At 42.2% G+C, this 18690-nt stretch overlaps 1 protein-coding gene across 1 annotated transcript in view; it reads left to right on the forward strand.

The window, feature by feature from the left end:
- The window catches only part of GTF2F2 (general transcription factor IIF subunit 2), an 82702-nt gene continuing 64012 nt past the window's right edge, over positions 1 to 18690 (forward strand). The window contains exons 1-5 of the mRNA XM_027471966.3: positions 1 to 210; positions 5945 to 6018; positions 6516 to 6534; positions 7459 to 7603; positions 15570 to 15608. Coding sequence (XP_027327767.1) covers positions 145 to 210; positions 5945 to 6018; positions 6516 to 6534; positions 7459 to 7603; positions 15570 to 15608 — 343 coding nt within the window. The 5' untranslated portion in view covers positions 1 to 144. The remainder of the gene's footprint in view (positions 211 to 5944; positions 6019 to 6515; positions 6535 to 7458; positions 7604 to 15569; positions 15609 to 18690) is intronic.

Consider the following 18690-nt stretch of genomic DNA (forward strand, 5'->3'; position numbering starts at 1 on the left):
CGCAGCCTCCACCCCCGTCCCCTCCGCTGGCGGCCGGGGCCGTTTGTCCGCCTTGGGCCGCCGTCGGTGCTCGGGGGCCGGGGGAGGGCAGCGGGAGGAGCCGGGGCAGGAGCGGGGCCGGTGGGGGCCGGTGGCGGCCGAGCCATGAGCGAGAAGGGCGAGCTGGACCTGAGCGGGGCCAAGCACAACACCGGCATGTGGCTCGTCAAGGTGAGCGGGGCGCGGGCCCGGGAGCCGCTCGGTGCCATCTTAGGGCTGGAGGCGGCTCCTCAGCCTCCTGGGGGCAGGCAGCAGGCACTGGGCGTCCTCCTGAGGGGGTGTGAGAGGGGAAGGGGCTTCCCTGGTGCCGGGTCTGGGTGCTGAGGGGTGTCACTTGGTGCTCTGCTTGGGAAGGATGTAGCTGGCCTAGAAGCAGCTCGGAGGACAGCATGAGGAGTGATCAGAGGAATGGTGTCTGTGAGGGAATTCCCCAATACGCTGTTACCTTTTGTGCTAGGGAGGTGATTGATTTCCTGGCTGTGTGTACAGACTTGGGGATGAGAGGCTGGAGGGCAGCCCCACAGAAAGGGCTCTGGGGGTTGTGGTCCCACAAGCTGAACAGGAGCCAGCAGCGTGCCCTGGCAGCCAGGAGGGCCAACCGCACCCTGGGGTGCATCAGGCCCAGCACTGCCAGCTGGGTGAGGGAAGGGATTGTCCTCCAGCACTGTGTGCAGCTCTGGTGCCACGGTGTAAGGAGGGCACAAAGCTGTCAGTGCCCAAAGGAGCGGCTGAGGTCCCTGGGTTTGCTCAGCCCCGAGCAGAGCAGGCTGAGGGGAGGCCTCATGGCGGCCTGCAGCTCCCTCACGAGGGGAGCGGAGGGGCAGGCGCTGAGCTCTGCTCTCTGGGGACAGCGACAGGACCCGAGGGAACGGCATGGAGCTGGGACAGGGGAGGGTCAGGCTGGGGGTTAGGGATAGGTTCTGCACCCAGAGGGGGGTCAGGCAGACTCCCTGGGGATGTAGTCATGGTACCAAGCCTGCTGGAGTTCAAGAAGCGTTTGGGCTGCACACTTAGTTATAGGGTCTGCATTTTTGGGTACGCATGTGTGGAGCCAAGAGTTGGACTCGGTGATCCTCATGGGTCCCTTACATCTTGGGATATTCTGTGAAGTCTTACAGATGTCTGTAAAGTAATACGTGACATTACAGGTGGATAGGAGAAACATGCATAGGAGAAGATGAGTAGGTAAGAATCGGTAATACAGCAAGAATGAGGGGTGAGAAAATTCATGTGGTGGGCATGAAGAACAGACAAAGCAGGTACTGTTTTGCACAATATTTAAGTTTTGGAGCTTTTTGCAGTAGGAAGGTGTGATTGACATTAGACAAACTTGTTCCAGAATAATGTATTGAGATATTAAAAGTGAAGGTGCTCCCCTGCTTCAAGACCACTGAGTCAAAGATCACAGAAAGCATTCTAATTCCCACATGCTGTGGAACATTCCTATTCTTGTCATCTTCTGCTATTCCTGAAGCACCTGCTGCTGGCCACGTGTGGGGAGAGGATGCTGAACTGGGCTGACCTTCAGTCTGCTGTGGTTCGCTGGTTCCTGCAGCAAGGCGGGAGCTCTCAGGCACATCAGAGCTTGCAGTTGACACGGCTCTGTGAGCATGGGCTGCTGCCTGCTTTAATGAGAAAAGTGAACTAAAAGGAACACTGAAATACGGCTAATTTTGCTAGACCAAAGCAAGGTGCATGCAGGATTTTATCCTTTAAATCCCTTCGGACCTGAACTTGGAGACAACCAGACTTGTTACTGGGATCTTCAACATGCAGAGTGGTGGCAGCATGTAGCACCAGTACTTGCTGCCCTCGCTAGGTGGGATAACGAGGCTGACTTTAGCCTTGCTTTCAGGGGGAGAGCAATCAACTCTGTTGGAGGAGGGGGGAAAAAAAGCTTATTTAATCACCCTTTAGCATGTATTATGCTGGCACAGAAGGTATTCCAAAGAGACTACTTAACAGGCAATAAAAAATGCGGTCATGAGTATTTTAGAAGCACGAGACACAAGAAACGCAGTGGGCTGCTTTAGTACAAAACCAGAAGGCAACTTCGATAACTTTGTTTTGTGTTTTTAGGGAAAGCTGAGAGCATCATGAGAACTGTTGGGTATGCATTGGTAGCAAAGCGAAGCCCATTTAGTATTAGCTATTAGAGTTGTTAATTGCTTGCTCCCTCTGTGATGTGTTTATTTTTATTTGTTTTAATTTAATCTGCTGTATTTATTTATATTTTAAAGGATGAGAGCTTTAACTTCTTGTTTATATGGTCAAAAGAAAACAGAACCACAGGTCCTGAGATCAGCCTTACTTGATTTCTGATACATGCAGCATGCAGATAACTAGATAACTTCATCGAATGCAGAACATAGGCAGGATTTTATTAAAGGTGGGGGCTGCTTCTGTGTTTTGTTCCAAAGGTAGCCAAGCAGTTGAGAAAAAGCTGAGAGAAGATGTGTGAAGCAGGGATGTTTGTAGAGCTTAGGGATATGGTTTAGTGGGGACTGTTAGCGTTAGGTCAGAGGTTGGACTCGATGATCTTGAGGTCTCTTCCAACCTAGAAATTCTGTGATTCTGTGATTCAGGGGCCCTTTTGTTGTACAGCACCTGCAGGGCTCCTTGTGTGCCGGAGCCCTGGTGTTCCTGTGAGGTGAGCAGCAGGAAGAGAACAGCAGTTGTAAGAGGTCTTGAAATGGTGTTACTTAGTATGACAGATTTATTTTTGTTGTTATCTTGTATGTTTTTTTGGAGACAGTTTTTATCTAGAACCCCAGAATAAAGGCCACTAGCCTACAAGATTTCAAGTGCTCTGTCAGAAGGCAGTTCCTCTGTCCCCATGTCAGTCATTCCACGACTCCGTGTTTTTCCAACTCCTGTTTAGGATTCTTTGAAATTTCTTTTTGTTCTGTATAAAACAGAATGGCTGCTCCCATTTTCTGTACATTTATTTTCAGATGTTGTACATTGTTACATTTTCTGTACATCATTTTAAAGATTGTGAAGGCTGCCTGTTGTCAGGAAGTTACACTTGTATCGTGTTAAACTTAAAAGAAACTGGCCAGTTAAGACTTCTGTAGCGTGTAAGACATTCCTTACCTCTCCTGTGGTTGCTTACACTATTAGCATGGAGCTAGCGATTTCTGAGACCATTTTGAGGGTTTTGAGGGTGCAATCTCATTTGAACTGAAGTAACCATGAGCAGATAGAAGTAATCCTTTGATCTCAGCCCTTCACAACCCCTTTTCTTCTTTTTCTCTGTGTAGCCATTGAATCCCGATGGGCTGGCAGAAAGGTAATGATTAATTGCACTCTTTGAGGCAGCTGAAAGGAGCGGGATTGATCTGCAGCCTCCCAGCCTGAATAAATTCCCTGTCTGATCCTATTATGTGGCAAGTCAGCGACGCTAATGGCAGCAGAATCCTTCAGTCCTTCTCCAGTGATAATGTGTGTCTGCCTTATCACCTGGCAGTATAAATTAGACAGAAATGAGGTGCGAGCACATCATAATATTGCCATTGAGTCAGCCAGAGCACGTGTCACAGCATTTATCTTGTCTTTAGAGAGAAAATGAGGCCTGATTCGGCATGAAATCTGCTGTAGAAAGTCACCACTTCAAAAACTATGAAAAAATATATCAGTACAGTGTGCCCATTCATTGCTTTGTCACGCATTTGTGACAGGTTTGACCCAGTGCCAGCCTGGATTGACATTGTTTGGCTGAATGGTTGGAGGGCATGAGGATTTCCTAGGTATTCCCCAGTTATTGGGGTGCTGTGAGACTAAAGGTAAGTGTTAAGCCCCAGTACTAAGATGTTTTCTGTGGGGTTTGTTTGCTTGTTTTGGTTTAAGGAAGGATGCAGGATAAATGCAAGGTTGTTATTAAATTAGTCAGAGCTTTGGGAACTTTGCAGGCTACTGTTTGTCAGCGAGTTCCTGGGGTAGATTTCGCTTCCTCAGTGTGGAGTAAAACTGTGCTTACTTCTGTTCTCTGCAAGACAAAAATCAGGCTGCAGAGAACCAACTTGGTGCCTGAAACATACCAAGGGCAGCATGTGGTGTGTTTCTCTTTCTCAGTGGCTGCTCCTCACAACGTTTTTCGACATGGGCACGGATTTTTTGAGTAGCTGAGGACTGCGTGAGCTTTGTGGTACCAGGAATGTGAACTAAGCCAGGACTGCAAAATTAAAGAATGTGAATTTGTCCAGGTTTGTCGTGAGCAAGTTAAGAAGGAAGTTATTAAATTCTGGTGTTGGAATACTTTTTTGGTACGTTGTATTGGAACAGTAGAGGGATTTCTGCTTTGACAATTTACTATTTTGAGTCTTTGAGGTACATCCTTGCAGTGACTGCTACATCCTGAGCAGAGAGGAAGGGCTTCTGGGAAGTAGGAACTTCTGTTAGGCTGTTTTCAGCTATTTCCTTTAGAAAAGAAATATGTAATATAGTGATAGTGGGATATGATTGCCCTTGCTGTCTCGGGTCTGTATTGTATCTCTTGATGGAATCAAGGAAGCTCCTCGTGCCCCTGGGGCTCAACTGGCCGGGGGCTGAAGGCACCAAATGCAGGGGCTGGGTGGGGAGCTGCTCCCCAGGGCGAGGCTGTGACATCTTCTGAAGTCCTGTGGAAATGTGCACTCCTCTAATCAGCGCTTAGCTTTTTGCTAAACAGAGATGGAGGATGTTGGCACAAACACTTAACCTTCTGATCTCACAGAATAAATGTTATTCATCTGCCTCAAGCTCGTCTGCTCTGTGAGAAGAACTCGGTAAGGCTGCTGAGCGCTGGGTGCGTTGTCCTGGCATCCTCATCCCCAGAAAAACGAGGCGCTGCTGCAGAGGCACAGCCCTGCCTGCTGGGATACGTGTGGGAGGCTGAGGAACGTGGGTGGATGGACACCAGCTGCAGCGAGGCACGAGGCTGGCCGTGGAAGCGCCGGGTTTCAGAGCCTGGCTTACCCCGCAGTACTGAGCTGGTCTTTTATGGCCAGGGAGCAGCAAGGCAGGCTGTGATTTCAGCTCACACTGCGGTAGGAAAAGGAGAAAGCCAGCCTTCAGCTTGTCAGTTCATTACTTGTGCCCTGAGGCACCTTGCTGCCCACCAAGAGCCCAGGCTGCCTGAGGCTGCGGATACCAAAAACTTTGTAATTGAAGGGATCCATGTGGCTCCCAAACTCTAAACCTCCTCTTTTGCAGCACCTTTTGGTCTCTGAGCTGCCTGTCTTCTCACAGTCCTCATAGTTGTGGTGGTGGTGTTTTTTTCCCAAAGAGATGAGACTTTCTAGTGAGTATTTAAAAGTATAGTCTTATCTGGTAGGATTACTGAGACTCCTTCATTTAAGAACACAATGCTGATCTTTTTGGCTTTTTATGATTGCATAATAGTATTTGAGATTCAAGATAGTCCAGTTTTTCCCTCATTTGGACAAACATACTGTACGCTGGCCTTATTTTTACGCTGCATTGTTGGGGAGGGACTCTTTGTCTGGGAGTGGAGTGATAGGACAAGGGGGGATGGCTTTAAACTAAAAGAGAGGAGACTTGGATTAGATGTTAGGAGGAAATTCTTCCCTCAGAGGGTGGTGAGGCCCTGGCACAGGCTGCCCAGAGAAGCTGTGGCTGCCCCATCCCTGGAGGTGCTCAAGGCCAGGCTGGATGGGGCTTTGGGCAACCTGGGCTGGTGGGAGGTGTCCCTGCCCATGGCAGGGGAGCTAGAACTAAAGTCCCTTCCAATCCAAGCCATTCTGTGATTCTTTTTGCTCTCCCTACTGGAATATATTGCCTATGATGTTTAAATCATACCATGTTCTGGAGCGGTCAGTGAGAAAACATTTAAAGTATGTGCGTGTACATAACTTATATAGAACTTTAAAATCTGCTTTTCCTGAAATCTGTCATCTTGTTTTAGGTCCCGAAATACTTGTCACAGCAATGGAGTAAAGCATCAGGAAGAGGTGAAGTGGGAAAACTAAGGATTTCCAAGTAAGCCTTTACTGTACCTTTCCTGGTTGCAATTTTTAGACTGTTGACATTGCACATAGAAGAAGCCATCAGCAGTAAAATAGATAAGGTTGCACCTTTTATATTACATAATCCTGTTTCTCACAAACACCATGTGCATATTTCTCTGTAAACTGGAAAATACCTGCCTGTGTAGTGTTATCATTACCTAAATACATGAAATTATACTGGGGGAGTGGCACTGTGCCATCGTGTGACGTCTGATTTCTTAAACCTAAGAAATATGCACATATAACTGGAGAATCTCCTTTAATTTATGCTGTTTTGCTACTTCTGTTCTCACCTGCTGACTTCTCCCACTTATCCTTGGGCATCAGCATCCAAAAAAAAAAAATTGAGCAGTTCAGGAGTGAAGATGAGTAACAAAACCAGAATTTGCTTTTTGCATTTTGATCAGGGAAGCTAAACTTGTGGAAGTAGATCTTGGAAACTAAAACATTAAATATTTTCTTTTGCAGAAATCAAGGAAGAACAGAAGTAAGTAACTACCACATCCAAAGGCTGTGGATGTGTTATCTTTTGATTTCTAACAATTGTTTAGAGCTTTCTGGGTTCTAATATCGTGTATTTTTTGTTACACCTGTAATTAAGCGTTGTATCAGTGAGTTGGGAGTAGAGAATTCTGTTCCTAGCTATGCCCATAAGTTTATTGTGGGACTTCTCTTTCAAGGGGGGTTCAGGTTGGAGGTTAGGAAAAGGTTCTTTATGGTGGTCAGGCAGTCGGAACAGGGTCCAAGCGCTCACAGCACTGAGCCTGCTGGAGTTCAAGAAGTGTTTGGCCAGCTCTCTCAGACATGTGGTCTGATTTTTGTGTGGTCCAGGAGATATCCAGGAGAAAAGCAGTGTTAGTTAGAATTGCTTAAAAGATCACCTAGGTCTGTCACTTTGAACTGGAAGAAACTTTGGACCAAGCAATGAGTCCCTCTGTAGGATTCTTGCTGTGCCTGGCACTGGGCATTCAGCGAGTTCCTTTATGGGCATTGCTATGTAAATATGGCAGGGGAGCTGGATTTGGAGTTCCCAGGCTAATAACACTTGTGGTGCCCTAGCGCTTTTCTTGGGGACTAAGCTGGCTGTGTGAAACTGTTTAAATCACTGAATGATGCCTGGAAGCCTATTATGCCTTCCATTTTAATAAGGAAGATCAAATTATTCTCTGACTGCAAGAGAAAATAATATACTTAAAAGATGAGTAAATTCTATTAAATACATTAAAGCTTTGAATGCTTTATTTCAAAATGCAGTCAATGTGTTAAGATTCTTACCCACTCTTTTTTGGAAATGTTTTTGAAGTAGAAATGTTCTATACTACTTGTCTTTTCTCTCTTTCTGTTTCCCCATAACTCTTAGAGCTGTGTCACTGAGTCTGTTTAGTAACACTGTGGTCATTGTGACTGTTAGGTGTCATTTACTCTGAATGAAGAACTTGCCAGCATCAATGATATTGGAGGAAAACCTGCCTCTGTCAGCGCACCAAGGGAACATCCTTTTCTTCTGCAAAGCGTGGGAGGACAGACCTTAACGGTGTTCACCGAAAGTTCAGCAGGTAGGTCAGAATTTGTTACAGTCCTAGCGTACCTGATTTCAATAAACTGGGTGCTGAAAAGGCCAGAAGACTCCGAATAAATTTTGGCTTTGTTTTGTAGTAATCTGCATATGTATCACTGTTTTTTTTTTTTTTTTGTTATCTCGTACATTTCACCCGTGGGTCTGCTGAACAGAACACAGAGTGCAGTATGTTGTGCGTTCCCTTCTCGAGTTTTCACTGGAAAAAGTGTTCTTGCATTGTTTTACCTCAAAAGCACATGGGAACACATTTTCCCCTTGATCTCTACCTTGAATTTAGATTTATAAAAATGATGGTTCTACCTCTGCCCAGTTGATCAGGTCCATTTTAGCAAACACATCTGTTCACCACGTTTTCTTAGAATCTAACTGTGGTTTAAGCGTATTAAATCTTAACAAGGCCCTATTACCAAACACTGCAGAAGTAAGGTTACCATTTTTCTCACTGGATTCCAGTTGGTTGGCCTGCCTTAAGTAAAGCTCAGGAGCTGAATGAGCAGTTAGGATGTTTGAGGTAACATGTCCTAAATTGCATGTTAGATTTAAGGTACGTGGCAGTGTTACAGTGTACAATATGCTCAGCAGCCCGGCTTGCATGCAAGTCCCACGTGTTGTAGGGTTTTCAGCTGAAATTACATGGTCGTGTTTTGAATGTTGGGGAGAGAGAGAAGGAAGTAAGATGTCTGCAGATCTCATCTTACTGTCTCCATTTCAGGTACTTAGGTTTTGGTTTACCCAGGAGACAAACAATAATTTTTAATACTTCTGCCTTCTGTGGGGCAGCAAACTCTACAGCTTCTGATGTTTTCATGTTCATGGACTGGCAGGTAGTTGCTATGATGTCAGTGTGATGCTTTATCAAATAAAGGAGGGTGCAGAATCATAACTCACAGGACAGAGTTAAAATACTCAGTAAATTTGACCACCTCCTTTTTAAAATCTATTTTACAGATTTAATGGCTGGTAATAAGTTTATAAGGAGCTCGACTGTCACCATTGGGCTGGAAATTTAAGCTCTTCACACTACGACTCAGGCACTTTTCAGTTGCTATCCCTTTCTCTGAAACTAATTTAATCTTTTAATCGTTTTTTCACTTAAAAAAAAAAAAAGACTGTATTTTCATGTGCATAACATGCAACACATAAATATTGTTTTTTATAATCTGTAGATTATAGATTTGGAAAGAGATAGGGAACAAGTTTTCATGAACCTTGTAAGCATTTCAGTTGTGCCCCGTGTTTTTTTTTGTTTGTTTGTTTCTCTGTGCCCTGACCTCAGAACGCTTGAAAGAAGAGAGCTACTTCAGGTGTGAAGATGTGTTTAGAATTTGCATTCCGAGATTTTTGCATGTTTGCTATCTCGTGGGATTTTGTTTTCCAAATACTTTTTAATACAAAATACTGCTTCCAGAACCTCTTGGGGTAACTTGAACGTCTGCAATAACTGCAGCTTAACTTGAATATGGAATATTTGCCATCAGTTATAATGGAAGTCATTGGACTGTGGTAGCCAGAAGATGCCCTTTTATTTCTGTTTCACTATCTGTAATGCCAGTGTCTTGAAGCCTTTAGGTACTTAGAAGCTATCCTTTTTTTATCTAATCAATTAAAAGTTTGGCATTTCTTAGCAACTCCAAGATGTTATTCAAGGACCATCGACCTAGTGAGTGGAGTAGAAGTTATAATATTAATCAGGGGCAAAGGGAATTTACTGAAGTGAGAAATATTTGGAGTGAAGCACTGAATAAGCACAGAACCTGTCAAAGTTGTTTTTGCTTGAGTTTAGCAAGCATGACATGCAATTAGTGAGTTTTCAGGAAACCAAGTTAAACTGTGTTGCTGTTGTGTTAAAGCTGCTATTGCCAGTACAATCAAAAATAAACATTAGTGTACTTTTCTTTCTTGATTTTGTTTGTAAAAACGAACGTGACAAATATATCCCAAATTCCAGCCTGGTTGCTTTCAGACACTGTGTTCCTGCAGCCACTCTTGTCTTGGAATGTGAATCTCCAATATGGTTTGAGCTCCGTGGCCAATTTCAGCAGTGTGAGAACAGGTGTCTGAAGAGCGGAACAAACGCATGGATATACTGCCCAAAAGAAGGGCTGCTGAACTGTTTGATGCCAGAAAGTCCACATGGAAAAGAACTCCTAAAGTTGTGTCAGCCATGGGAAAAAGGCTCAGTAAAAGCTTATCCCTCTTTGCACGTCAGTCAACCCACAGTAAGAGGCAGTCCTAAGAAACTGAAAGGCATTAATTCCTATTCTCACAGACCAATGCTTGTTCTCAAGTTATAACTAGCATATTTTTGTGGAAAGCACTGGTGATCTCGCTGCTTTGTATTTTGCAAAGTGTGCTGTGTTACAGATATGATATGCCAGCTTGAACCATGGTTCAAAGATTCAGCTGGTATAGAACTGCAGGTGGCATTTCTGATGATGTATCTGGAAGGATGTATTTGATGAATAATGGGGGTGAAATATGGACAAAAAAGTGCTTTGTGCACTGTTGCGCTCAGTCAGTACCTTTCTTGAGGACTGAGCTCAAGATTCCCTCCTAAAACAGAGGGAATTCATATAACAGTTTGATTTCTTTTATAAAGAGGGTTTTGTTTTTTTTTCTGGTTCACATTAAAAGCCCTAAGATCTTTTATGTCTGCTATCCTGATATGCTTATGTAGTGACCATCTTCACCCAGAGGGTGGTCAGGCACCGGGACAGGCTTCTCAGGGCAGTGGTCACGGCACCGAGCCTGCTGGAGTTCAGGAAGTGTTTGGACAACGTTCTCAGACCCATGGCCTGATTATGGGTATTCCTGCTTGGAGCCAGGGGTTGGACTTGATGATCCTTGTGGTTCCCTTCCAACTTGAGGTACTCTGATTTTTCTGATTCAGAAAATGAATGAGAGATGCCAAAGTTTGCTTCTGAAATCTTCGGTAATCAGAGAGGATGCTGCAGGGAGTTCACCCATCTGGCCAGTTCAGCACTTCACATTGACTTATCCAGCCACTTAGAGCAAGCAAAAGAGTTGAAACTTAACAAGTAATTTAGTATTTTCTGCATGGTGTGATTTCCAGATTGCTGAGTGGGTCTCCTGTGGTTTTGTTTTGTCTGAATCGCAATTGGTTCTAATACCTGTTGGAGTTGGAAGAAATTTGTTCTTGCATTGTAAATCTCTGCAGCCTTGGCAGTCCCCAATTAGTTAATGGATGGAAGCAGGCTCTTCTGAGGTGCCATTTGTTACGTCCAAAATCTAATGAATTGCAGTTCCTTGGTCTTCTACTGCTTGTACCAGATCTGAGCTAATACAAAGTTGGATAAAGTGGATCCCATCCCAGATACTGCTGAAAAGCTGGTCTCTGCTTTCACACATGGCACGCTTTCTGTGTAAACTAACTCCGTTTTTTTCTCTTTGTTTCTTTTCTTTTGCTGTTTGTGTATTTTGAAACAGCTCTAGTGAATTACAGAGAATTAGCAATATGCATTCAAAAATACTGGTTGCAAAATAACACGTTCAGCTGCTGCCCTGACAGCTGTGAGGAGTGGTTACATCGCAGTTGTGTTGGTCCAGGTTAGGAGCAGATGCTCATTTCCCAGAAATGATCCTCGGCTGATCTTCCGAAGACTCGTTTTCTCTCCCCAGCTCCTTTGCAGTGCTGTTTGCATCTGCGAGACGTCGGAGTCCTCATTGCCGGGCAGATCACCGAGCCCTGCAGCGGTGTTCCTGGCAATCAGTTCAGCACAGCTAGTGGGAAGTGTGGCTTCCCTGGTGACTGCAGAGGGACCCGAAGCACGGTTGCCTCTCGCTGTCTAGGTCTTGCCGTCTAGGCTGATTTCGGTATTATTTTTGCATTAGCTATGAACTACATTCTGTTCCATAAACATCACCATATGTACATCAACAGTTGCTATGCAACAATGCTATTTGTGCTTCCAGGCATTTTAGCTTATCTTTGTCATCAGCTATCACAGTTGTAATTTTTTGGGCGGGAGGAGAGGAGAGCATTTTGCATATATTTCAGTGTTCTGTATCGAACAAAACGAATTTTCCTTCTGTGTATGGCTAAGAACTATGTAGGGGCAGATCATGAACTTGATGTGGGATATGCTGGATAAAAAGTGTTTTTCTGAGCTTCCTACTGGCACTCCCCCTGGCATGAGGAAGTGCTGTGATTTGACAGTTTCTGTCTTGGTTGAAGAAATGAGAACATGCTTTTGTTAAACGTTTAACAGCAAACTTTTCAGATTGGGGCTATAAATTGATTCCCTTAACTGCTTTAATTGCCTCTTGCTTATTTTTCTGTCAGCAGGTAGTTCAGACTTGCTGGCTCTCAATACAAATAAAAAACCACAGCTACGTTACAGACGGTGAGAAAAGTTTCGTACTCAGTTGTTTTTTGGGGGAAACGTGTTACTAATGTGCCATGGGAAAACACAGACCTTGGCAGGCGATTGCATCCCTCCTGTAAAGGACTGATGGATGGATAGAAAGATTTCATGCTGCAGGAAAAAATAGCGTTAAGATATTTCTGTGAAGTTGGGTGAGATGACTCATTTTATTGAAGTTTCGAATATATATTCGCAACTCCCCCTTCGTAAGTGGGATTGCCTTGATGCTTATTTTAGCGATGTTCAATTCCTTCCTACTTGCCCCAGCTCGCTGCTGTTCGAGTAAAATGTGTTCAGAGAAATCCGTGAAGTGGCAGAATGACAGGCAGACCTTTGGTTCTTTCCGAGAAGCAGTCGTGCATGGGCCGTTTCGCTGTTTCATGCCTCGCAGAAGATCGCTGGCTTGTAACGTGACATTCGTGTCCAGTTTTCGGTGTCTTCCTTCTCTTCTTTCAGAATCTCATTTCATGAAGTGCAACTGTTTTTTTTGTAACGCCGTTCAATAATACAGATGAGTCTGCCTGAATACCAGCTCCTGGATTCCCACTGCCTTCCAGTATTCTCCTCTTGTTTGTTTTGTTTTAACACAACCACTAATGTGAAAGTCCCCTTTTTGGGCTGATACATGAATCATGCCTACTGCATGGCTTACAGTGAGCCATTGTATTCCAGTGAAAATAATTATTCAGAGTTGGAGTTTTGAAAGCAGATGTATCTAGCCATTTAAAGAGATGTTAAGGGGAGCAATGGCTAATAACAATCTGGGAAAGGTGTTTCTTTCTTTCATTAAAGCAATTACTGCTGTAATTACATTTAATTATTTCTATAGTACTCAGAATCTTGATGTCTTGCGATACGACTTCCAGTCTTATTAGATGCATGTTTGACTCTTCACATTTTCATCTAACTGTTATTTGGGAAGTAAATGCCCTCATCCACTGCCTTAGTTCTGCCTGGTCAGGTGTTTCGGCACATACCCGTGTACCTCAGCAGCACTTTCCAATCTCCTCTATTTATTTGGGCTGTCACTTAACACATATTCCAGACTCCAAAGTGCTTTGCAGTCTTACTTGATGCCTCCTTCTTCATTTATGTACTTCAATCTTTTATGGGCTGGCTGGAGAGTAGTCAGGTAACAGCAAGAGAGGAAAGCCTCTTGGCAAGCCTAAGATCAAAAGAAATACAAACAGCCGCTGCCTTTCAGCTCTCTGGCATTTATGCAAATTTCAAAATATCTGTGAGGATCACGGGGAGGATGCAACCCATCATCAGAAAACCAGAATATGTGACTTGGACTAGTCTCATTACAGACAGCAGCTTGATGGGTCAAGATTTCATAGGTATTATTGTGACACATTGTCTGTTAATAAACAACAGTGACACTTAGAGCATCTTTCTTCTCCCTCTCTGAAAAATGGAAATGGTACTTGCTTACCAGCATTGTGAGGATTAGAAAATGAATGTAAAGTGGCTTCAGCTGGTTGTCAGGAGTAAGCTAATTTTCTTTTCATTTTTACTACTAAAACTATAGCCTGTTAATTCCCGTACAAATATAAATAAGTGTTTTGAGGATATAATTCAGATTATATGGAATAATAAATTAAGTAGACATGGTACAGCTGCCCTTATCTTCTTTGTACTATTTGTACTCAGAAGATTTGTAAAGCAGAGACACGTGACCCAGTCATAACAAAAACAAATTGTCTGGTGATGAGGAAAAAAGGGCAGTTTTTTACAAGGTTGAATATTTATTTATTGTTTGTCTCTGTTAAAGGCAAATTCACCTGCTGCATGCAGGCAGGCATGCTCACTCCTCTTGTAGACATAGTACACATTTATTGTTATTTGAATTGGAGATGCAATTAACAATTTTTAAGTGTGATGGCTTCTTATGCAGGAGTTATGGTGAGGTGGCAAGTCTTTCATTAAAACAAAATTAAAAAGAAACAGAAGCAGTATCTGAATTTGAAAACTATCTCAGCCCAGTTAAGGGCTGATGTCTCAGTGTGTTTGCCTGTTCTTCTTTTTGCTTGTTAGGTAGGTTGTGAATGTTTCCACAACTAAATTAAAACTGAGTTAGAATATTGGGTGGGTAATAACATTATGCTGCATAAATATGCCAAATACACTCAAAAAAGTCAGTCAGTGAAAAAATAGATGCTTTTCTTCGAACAGGCTGTCCTACGTGTATGTCTGGGATGTTACCAGGGTTTATAACTCACTTAGTGAATGCTTATGGGTGGGAAGAGGCCACATACAGACATTTTCTGAGTGAAAAGATGTATGCCTTCAGCTGCTAGGACTTCACAACAGCCTCTGCTCGGGCAGAGAAAAGCAGCATCTCTCAGATCCTTCTATTTGCATCAGTCCCCTGGCTGTCAGCCTTTTCAATGAGAAAATAGGGCCGTCAACCATGAAAGCCAGCAAGAACCAGTGGCATGAAAAAGGTTTTGTAAAACATTTCATGTTTTCAAGTTCTGTTAATACCCAGCCTGTAAATGGCAGAAATGATCAAACTAACAACTCACAAATTTCTCTCTGGATTATAGCAGTAAGTCCTCCTCGCCTGTGAGTAAATTGTCCATAATGATAGCTGTGACACGGCTGAGTTGGAAGCAAAAGACAAGTATATTTTACCATTTTTAACTGTATTGCAGATAAGTAAAAATGTTCTTCTTGTTCTTTGCCGTAGAGGAGGTGCAAAAAGAACAAATAATAGGAGAAGCAGTTGAACTTGAGGTTGAGGAATTTATGTAGGAGTTTATCTTCATAGGACTTTGTAGGTGTTAGAACTTGGTTTACCAAAATACATCCATTGGCTGCTGTCTCCTGAAAGGCTGGACTGAAATTTAATGTGGAAGCTGTTCCTGATTTTCACTCTGCTATTCACCTGAGCGATAAGTTTTATGGCAAGCCACTTTGCAACACGTGTCTTTTTTCTTTCACGCATACTTTCATTCTCTATGGAATAGGATGTGTTTCTGATTTTTAATCGATATATTTTTATCTGACAAGTCAGGCTCTAGTACCAGCTGCGGGCCAGTGATGAGAAGGTAAGAAGACTGGAAAAAAAATATATCCTTGTGTGATCTAGAAAGCTGCAGAAAAGCTAGAGAGGAGGTTGCCCATGTTCAAAATTGGTCTAGTGACAAACATGTTCTTTTGCAGAACTTTGGTTTTGTTTTAAATACACAAAAATGATATTTATTTGTCTACAGAGACTGGTAAGATAAATGGCCGTGGTTTATTACTTAAGCATAATCCCACAACTGATCTATAGCTGTGTAACTTCGTTTGTGCAGAGCTCAATCAGAGGTGTAATGGAGTTTATCCCATTTAAGTCATGAGTTTGGGTACTAAAGGGGACTTTTTGTTGCTCTGTGTGGTAATTTTTTCTTCAAAAAGCACATCTATAAACATTAATCAAACCTAGTAAGTGTGGTTTTTATCCTTCTTTGCTTTGCAGCCCACTTTTTAGTTGTAATTTCAAATAATCAATGCAGAAACGTTGTTTCTGTTTTTGTTCATTTGTTTGTTTTTTTTTTTCTTTTTTTCCAGAAGGCCAATCAGATGAAAAATCTGAAAGCGGCAGTGCTGGTGAGTGCGAACACTTTCTCTGAAACACTAAAGTGATGACTTATAGCTGGAGCTTTTCAGTTTTACTTTCCAAGAAATTGGTAGCTTAAAAAAAAAATGGTTATTTTTGTTATATTTCTAGGGCAGAGTGTCATAAAATTGACAAACAACTTAATAAACTGTATGCTGTAACCAGAAGCTTAAATTATTAATATTTTTGATTTTAATGGAAAAAATAGAATTATGAAGGAGAGCATTAGAAATGTAATGTTCTTTAGAATGTCATTATAGATTTTTATTTGGTGTTTCTCATCTATTTTTTATGTTCGTTGACTCACAGATTAGTTTGGTTTCTTTCCTCTTGGTTGGAAAGTTTGTAGCCGATTTCCAAATCTTTGTTAGCTGGTTTTAATTGCATAGGCTAATCAGTCAGAAAAATACTGTTCTAGTATCGTGCTTTATTCAAATTGTCTACTGCTTGCAAAAAAATTATAAATTCCTTGGAAAGAGTGAAAGAAAAAGTTGTAGTTCACTTGTGTCACCTACCAGTCGCATGTTAGTCAGTCTAACAATGTCTTAAATGCAGTTAGTACTTCTAAGGCTGCTTCCCAAACTGCAATTGCTCTAGTAAAAATGGTTCTTTGCACAGTTCAAAGAAGTATTTTTTTAATGAAATGGTCACCGTGCTTCTAGGAGATAAGATATCTGGCAGGCTCAGGAGTGTTAAGATTTCATTTCAGGTCTAAGCTAGCCTGAGCAGGCTTCTTTTACAGAGAGGAGGAAGGAGACAGCTCCATGAGGTATCTTAGAATGAGACAGGTAGGTGCAAGTGCAATTCCCCAGCAACTCAAGCAGAGCTCTCTTGGGGCTGTTAGATCCTAGGCTGCTCCTATCTCTTCTGCTAAATCCTTTGGGCTTACATTACTGAAATTGCCAGGTATTACATGACAGTACCAGAATCTTGGTGTCAAGCAGCATTTAATAAAAATTCCCCTTTTTGCTTTTATGAAAGATGTTTCAAAAATATCACTAATGTACTAGCACGAATAAGTGCCAGGGTAAGCAAGAGCCTGTGATCCTGGGAAACTAGACACAGCTAATGTAAAACACATAGACAGATTTCAGGCTTGTTAGCAGAAGGATTACCCAGGATGCATGCAGATTAGATAGTACTGGCACTTGGAAGTAGTAATGGCAGAGACAGCAGATGGACTAGAAATAGTCTTACAACCCTGTCCTTCTTAAAAGCACTTCCTAAATATAAGTCTAATGCTAGTGGCCTTTCAAAATGTCTTCTGGAATGTATTTTTTTATACACTGGAATATGGAGATGATTGTTTCTTCCGTGTTCTTTTTTCATTTCTTTGTTTTTCTTTTTTTTTTCCATATATTTGACTTTTATTTGAACTACATTTCAGCTTCAGCTGCTGCCAAAAGTGTATACTTTTGTCTTTTTTTTTGGAAGGAATTCTTTTTTAACATTGAGATGCTTTTTATTGTAGTGGCTTAAGCATATCAAAAGATGTATGACTAGTTTTAGAAATGTTATATCTGTATCCTCCTACTGAATCCAAGGTATGTTTCTAGCTTGCCGTTTTCCCCATTGTTAAAGCCTGTTCCCTCTGATTATCTGGCAATAGTGATGTGACTTTAAGGTGATGAAGGGCTACTTTCTAGAGATCAGTATTTTTATACCCCTTGAACAATGAGACTCATTGCTGTGGGATGTCACATTTTAAGCAGATTTTAAGAGTTTAACTTCTGAAGTGAGTCAGAATTTTAATATTTATATTGCATTTCTCTGCTGTTTTTTTGTTGTTGTTGTAGGCACGTGTGCGTATTGTTGCTTGACATTGGTGTTTTTTAAATTCTGTTTTGCTTTGCTTTTGCATTTTGAATGACTTACAATTGATAAGTATTGATATGAACGATAGTTATAGATCACCAGTATTACGTAGAATATTTGAATTAACATTTATCATTGGACCAGCATTGCCATGCTTCATACCATATGGAGGGAGACAACGTGATACAGGTTCAAACCAGAGTTCATGTACCCAGGATCTTGTCCTCAGTGGTGGCCGGGAAGTCTTGAGAAGAGTAAAAGAACAATGCAAAGCGTAGTGATGCCTTCCCCAGAGTACTTCTTAGAGTCTTCAATGATTTGAAGGTCAGAGAGAGCCAGGGGTGCTGGTTCTTCTCTTTAATAGGCCTTCATGGATTTTTCTTCTGTGAAGTATCTCTCTTGGTTTTTGCAGCCATGTAAACTGTCAATATCCATAATACCTTGAATGATGCTAAGGTTACAGTCAAAATATTCAGGAATTAAGATATAACGTGAAACAAGTTTACCTAAACAAAATAAGAGCTCCTTCTGCATATGCAGTTTGATAATTTGAGGTCACTCTTTCCATACAGAGATCCTATTTGGTTAGTGCATGTGGTAACACTGCTCAGGGATTCAACCAGTTCCCTAAGGCTGGGTTTTGCTGAATGTAAAAGAAAGGAGCAAATAAAGTGTCAGCTAAAGGAACGAGAAACGAGAACTGGCTCTGCTTTTTCCCATGTGATGCCAAGCAGCATCATACACTTTCTGAACAAATAATTTAAATCCAAACGTGTGTATATAGTTCCTGTTTACTTATGGCTTCTCTTGCACCTACCCGTAAGTGCTGTCAGTGGTGACAGAAGCTGTGAAAACCAAGTGTTTGTGCCACTTAAAGTCTGACCTACCTCCCCTCACCCCAAAGTAAAAATACCCAGAAGCTGCTGCCCTGAGTCTGTGTTGTCTTTGAAGAAAGGTATGGTAAAGAAGTGTGTTCTTCATGTGCTTATGCACTATCCTCGTGGAAGCACGTTCAAGTTGTTGCACAGCCAGCAGTTATTATTTATACATCTATCTATCTGTCTATCTATAAAATCATAATACTATTATTCATAATAATATTATTATAATATTTAATATTATAATATTGCCTAAGGTTTGAGAACATCATTTTGAAGGCACACTATTTCTTTCATAGGGGTGTGTGTTTGTTTCAGCGATGTACACAGACTACAGATGCATATTTTTCTTCAAGGATGTGTGCATCAACCAGCATTG

This window comes from Anas platyrhynchos, chromosome 1 (genome assembly GCF_047663525.1).
Source record: "Anas platyrhynchos isolate ZD024472 breed Pekin duck chromosome 1, IASCAAS_PekinDuck_T2T, whole genome shotgun sequence".
NCBI lineage: Eukaryota > Metazoa > Chordata > Aves > Anseriformes > Anatidae > Anas > Anas platyrhynchos.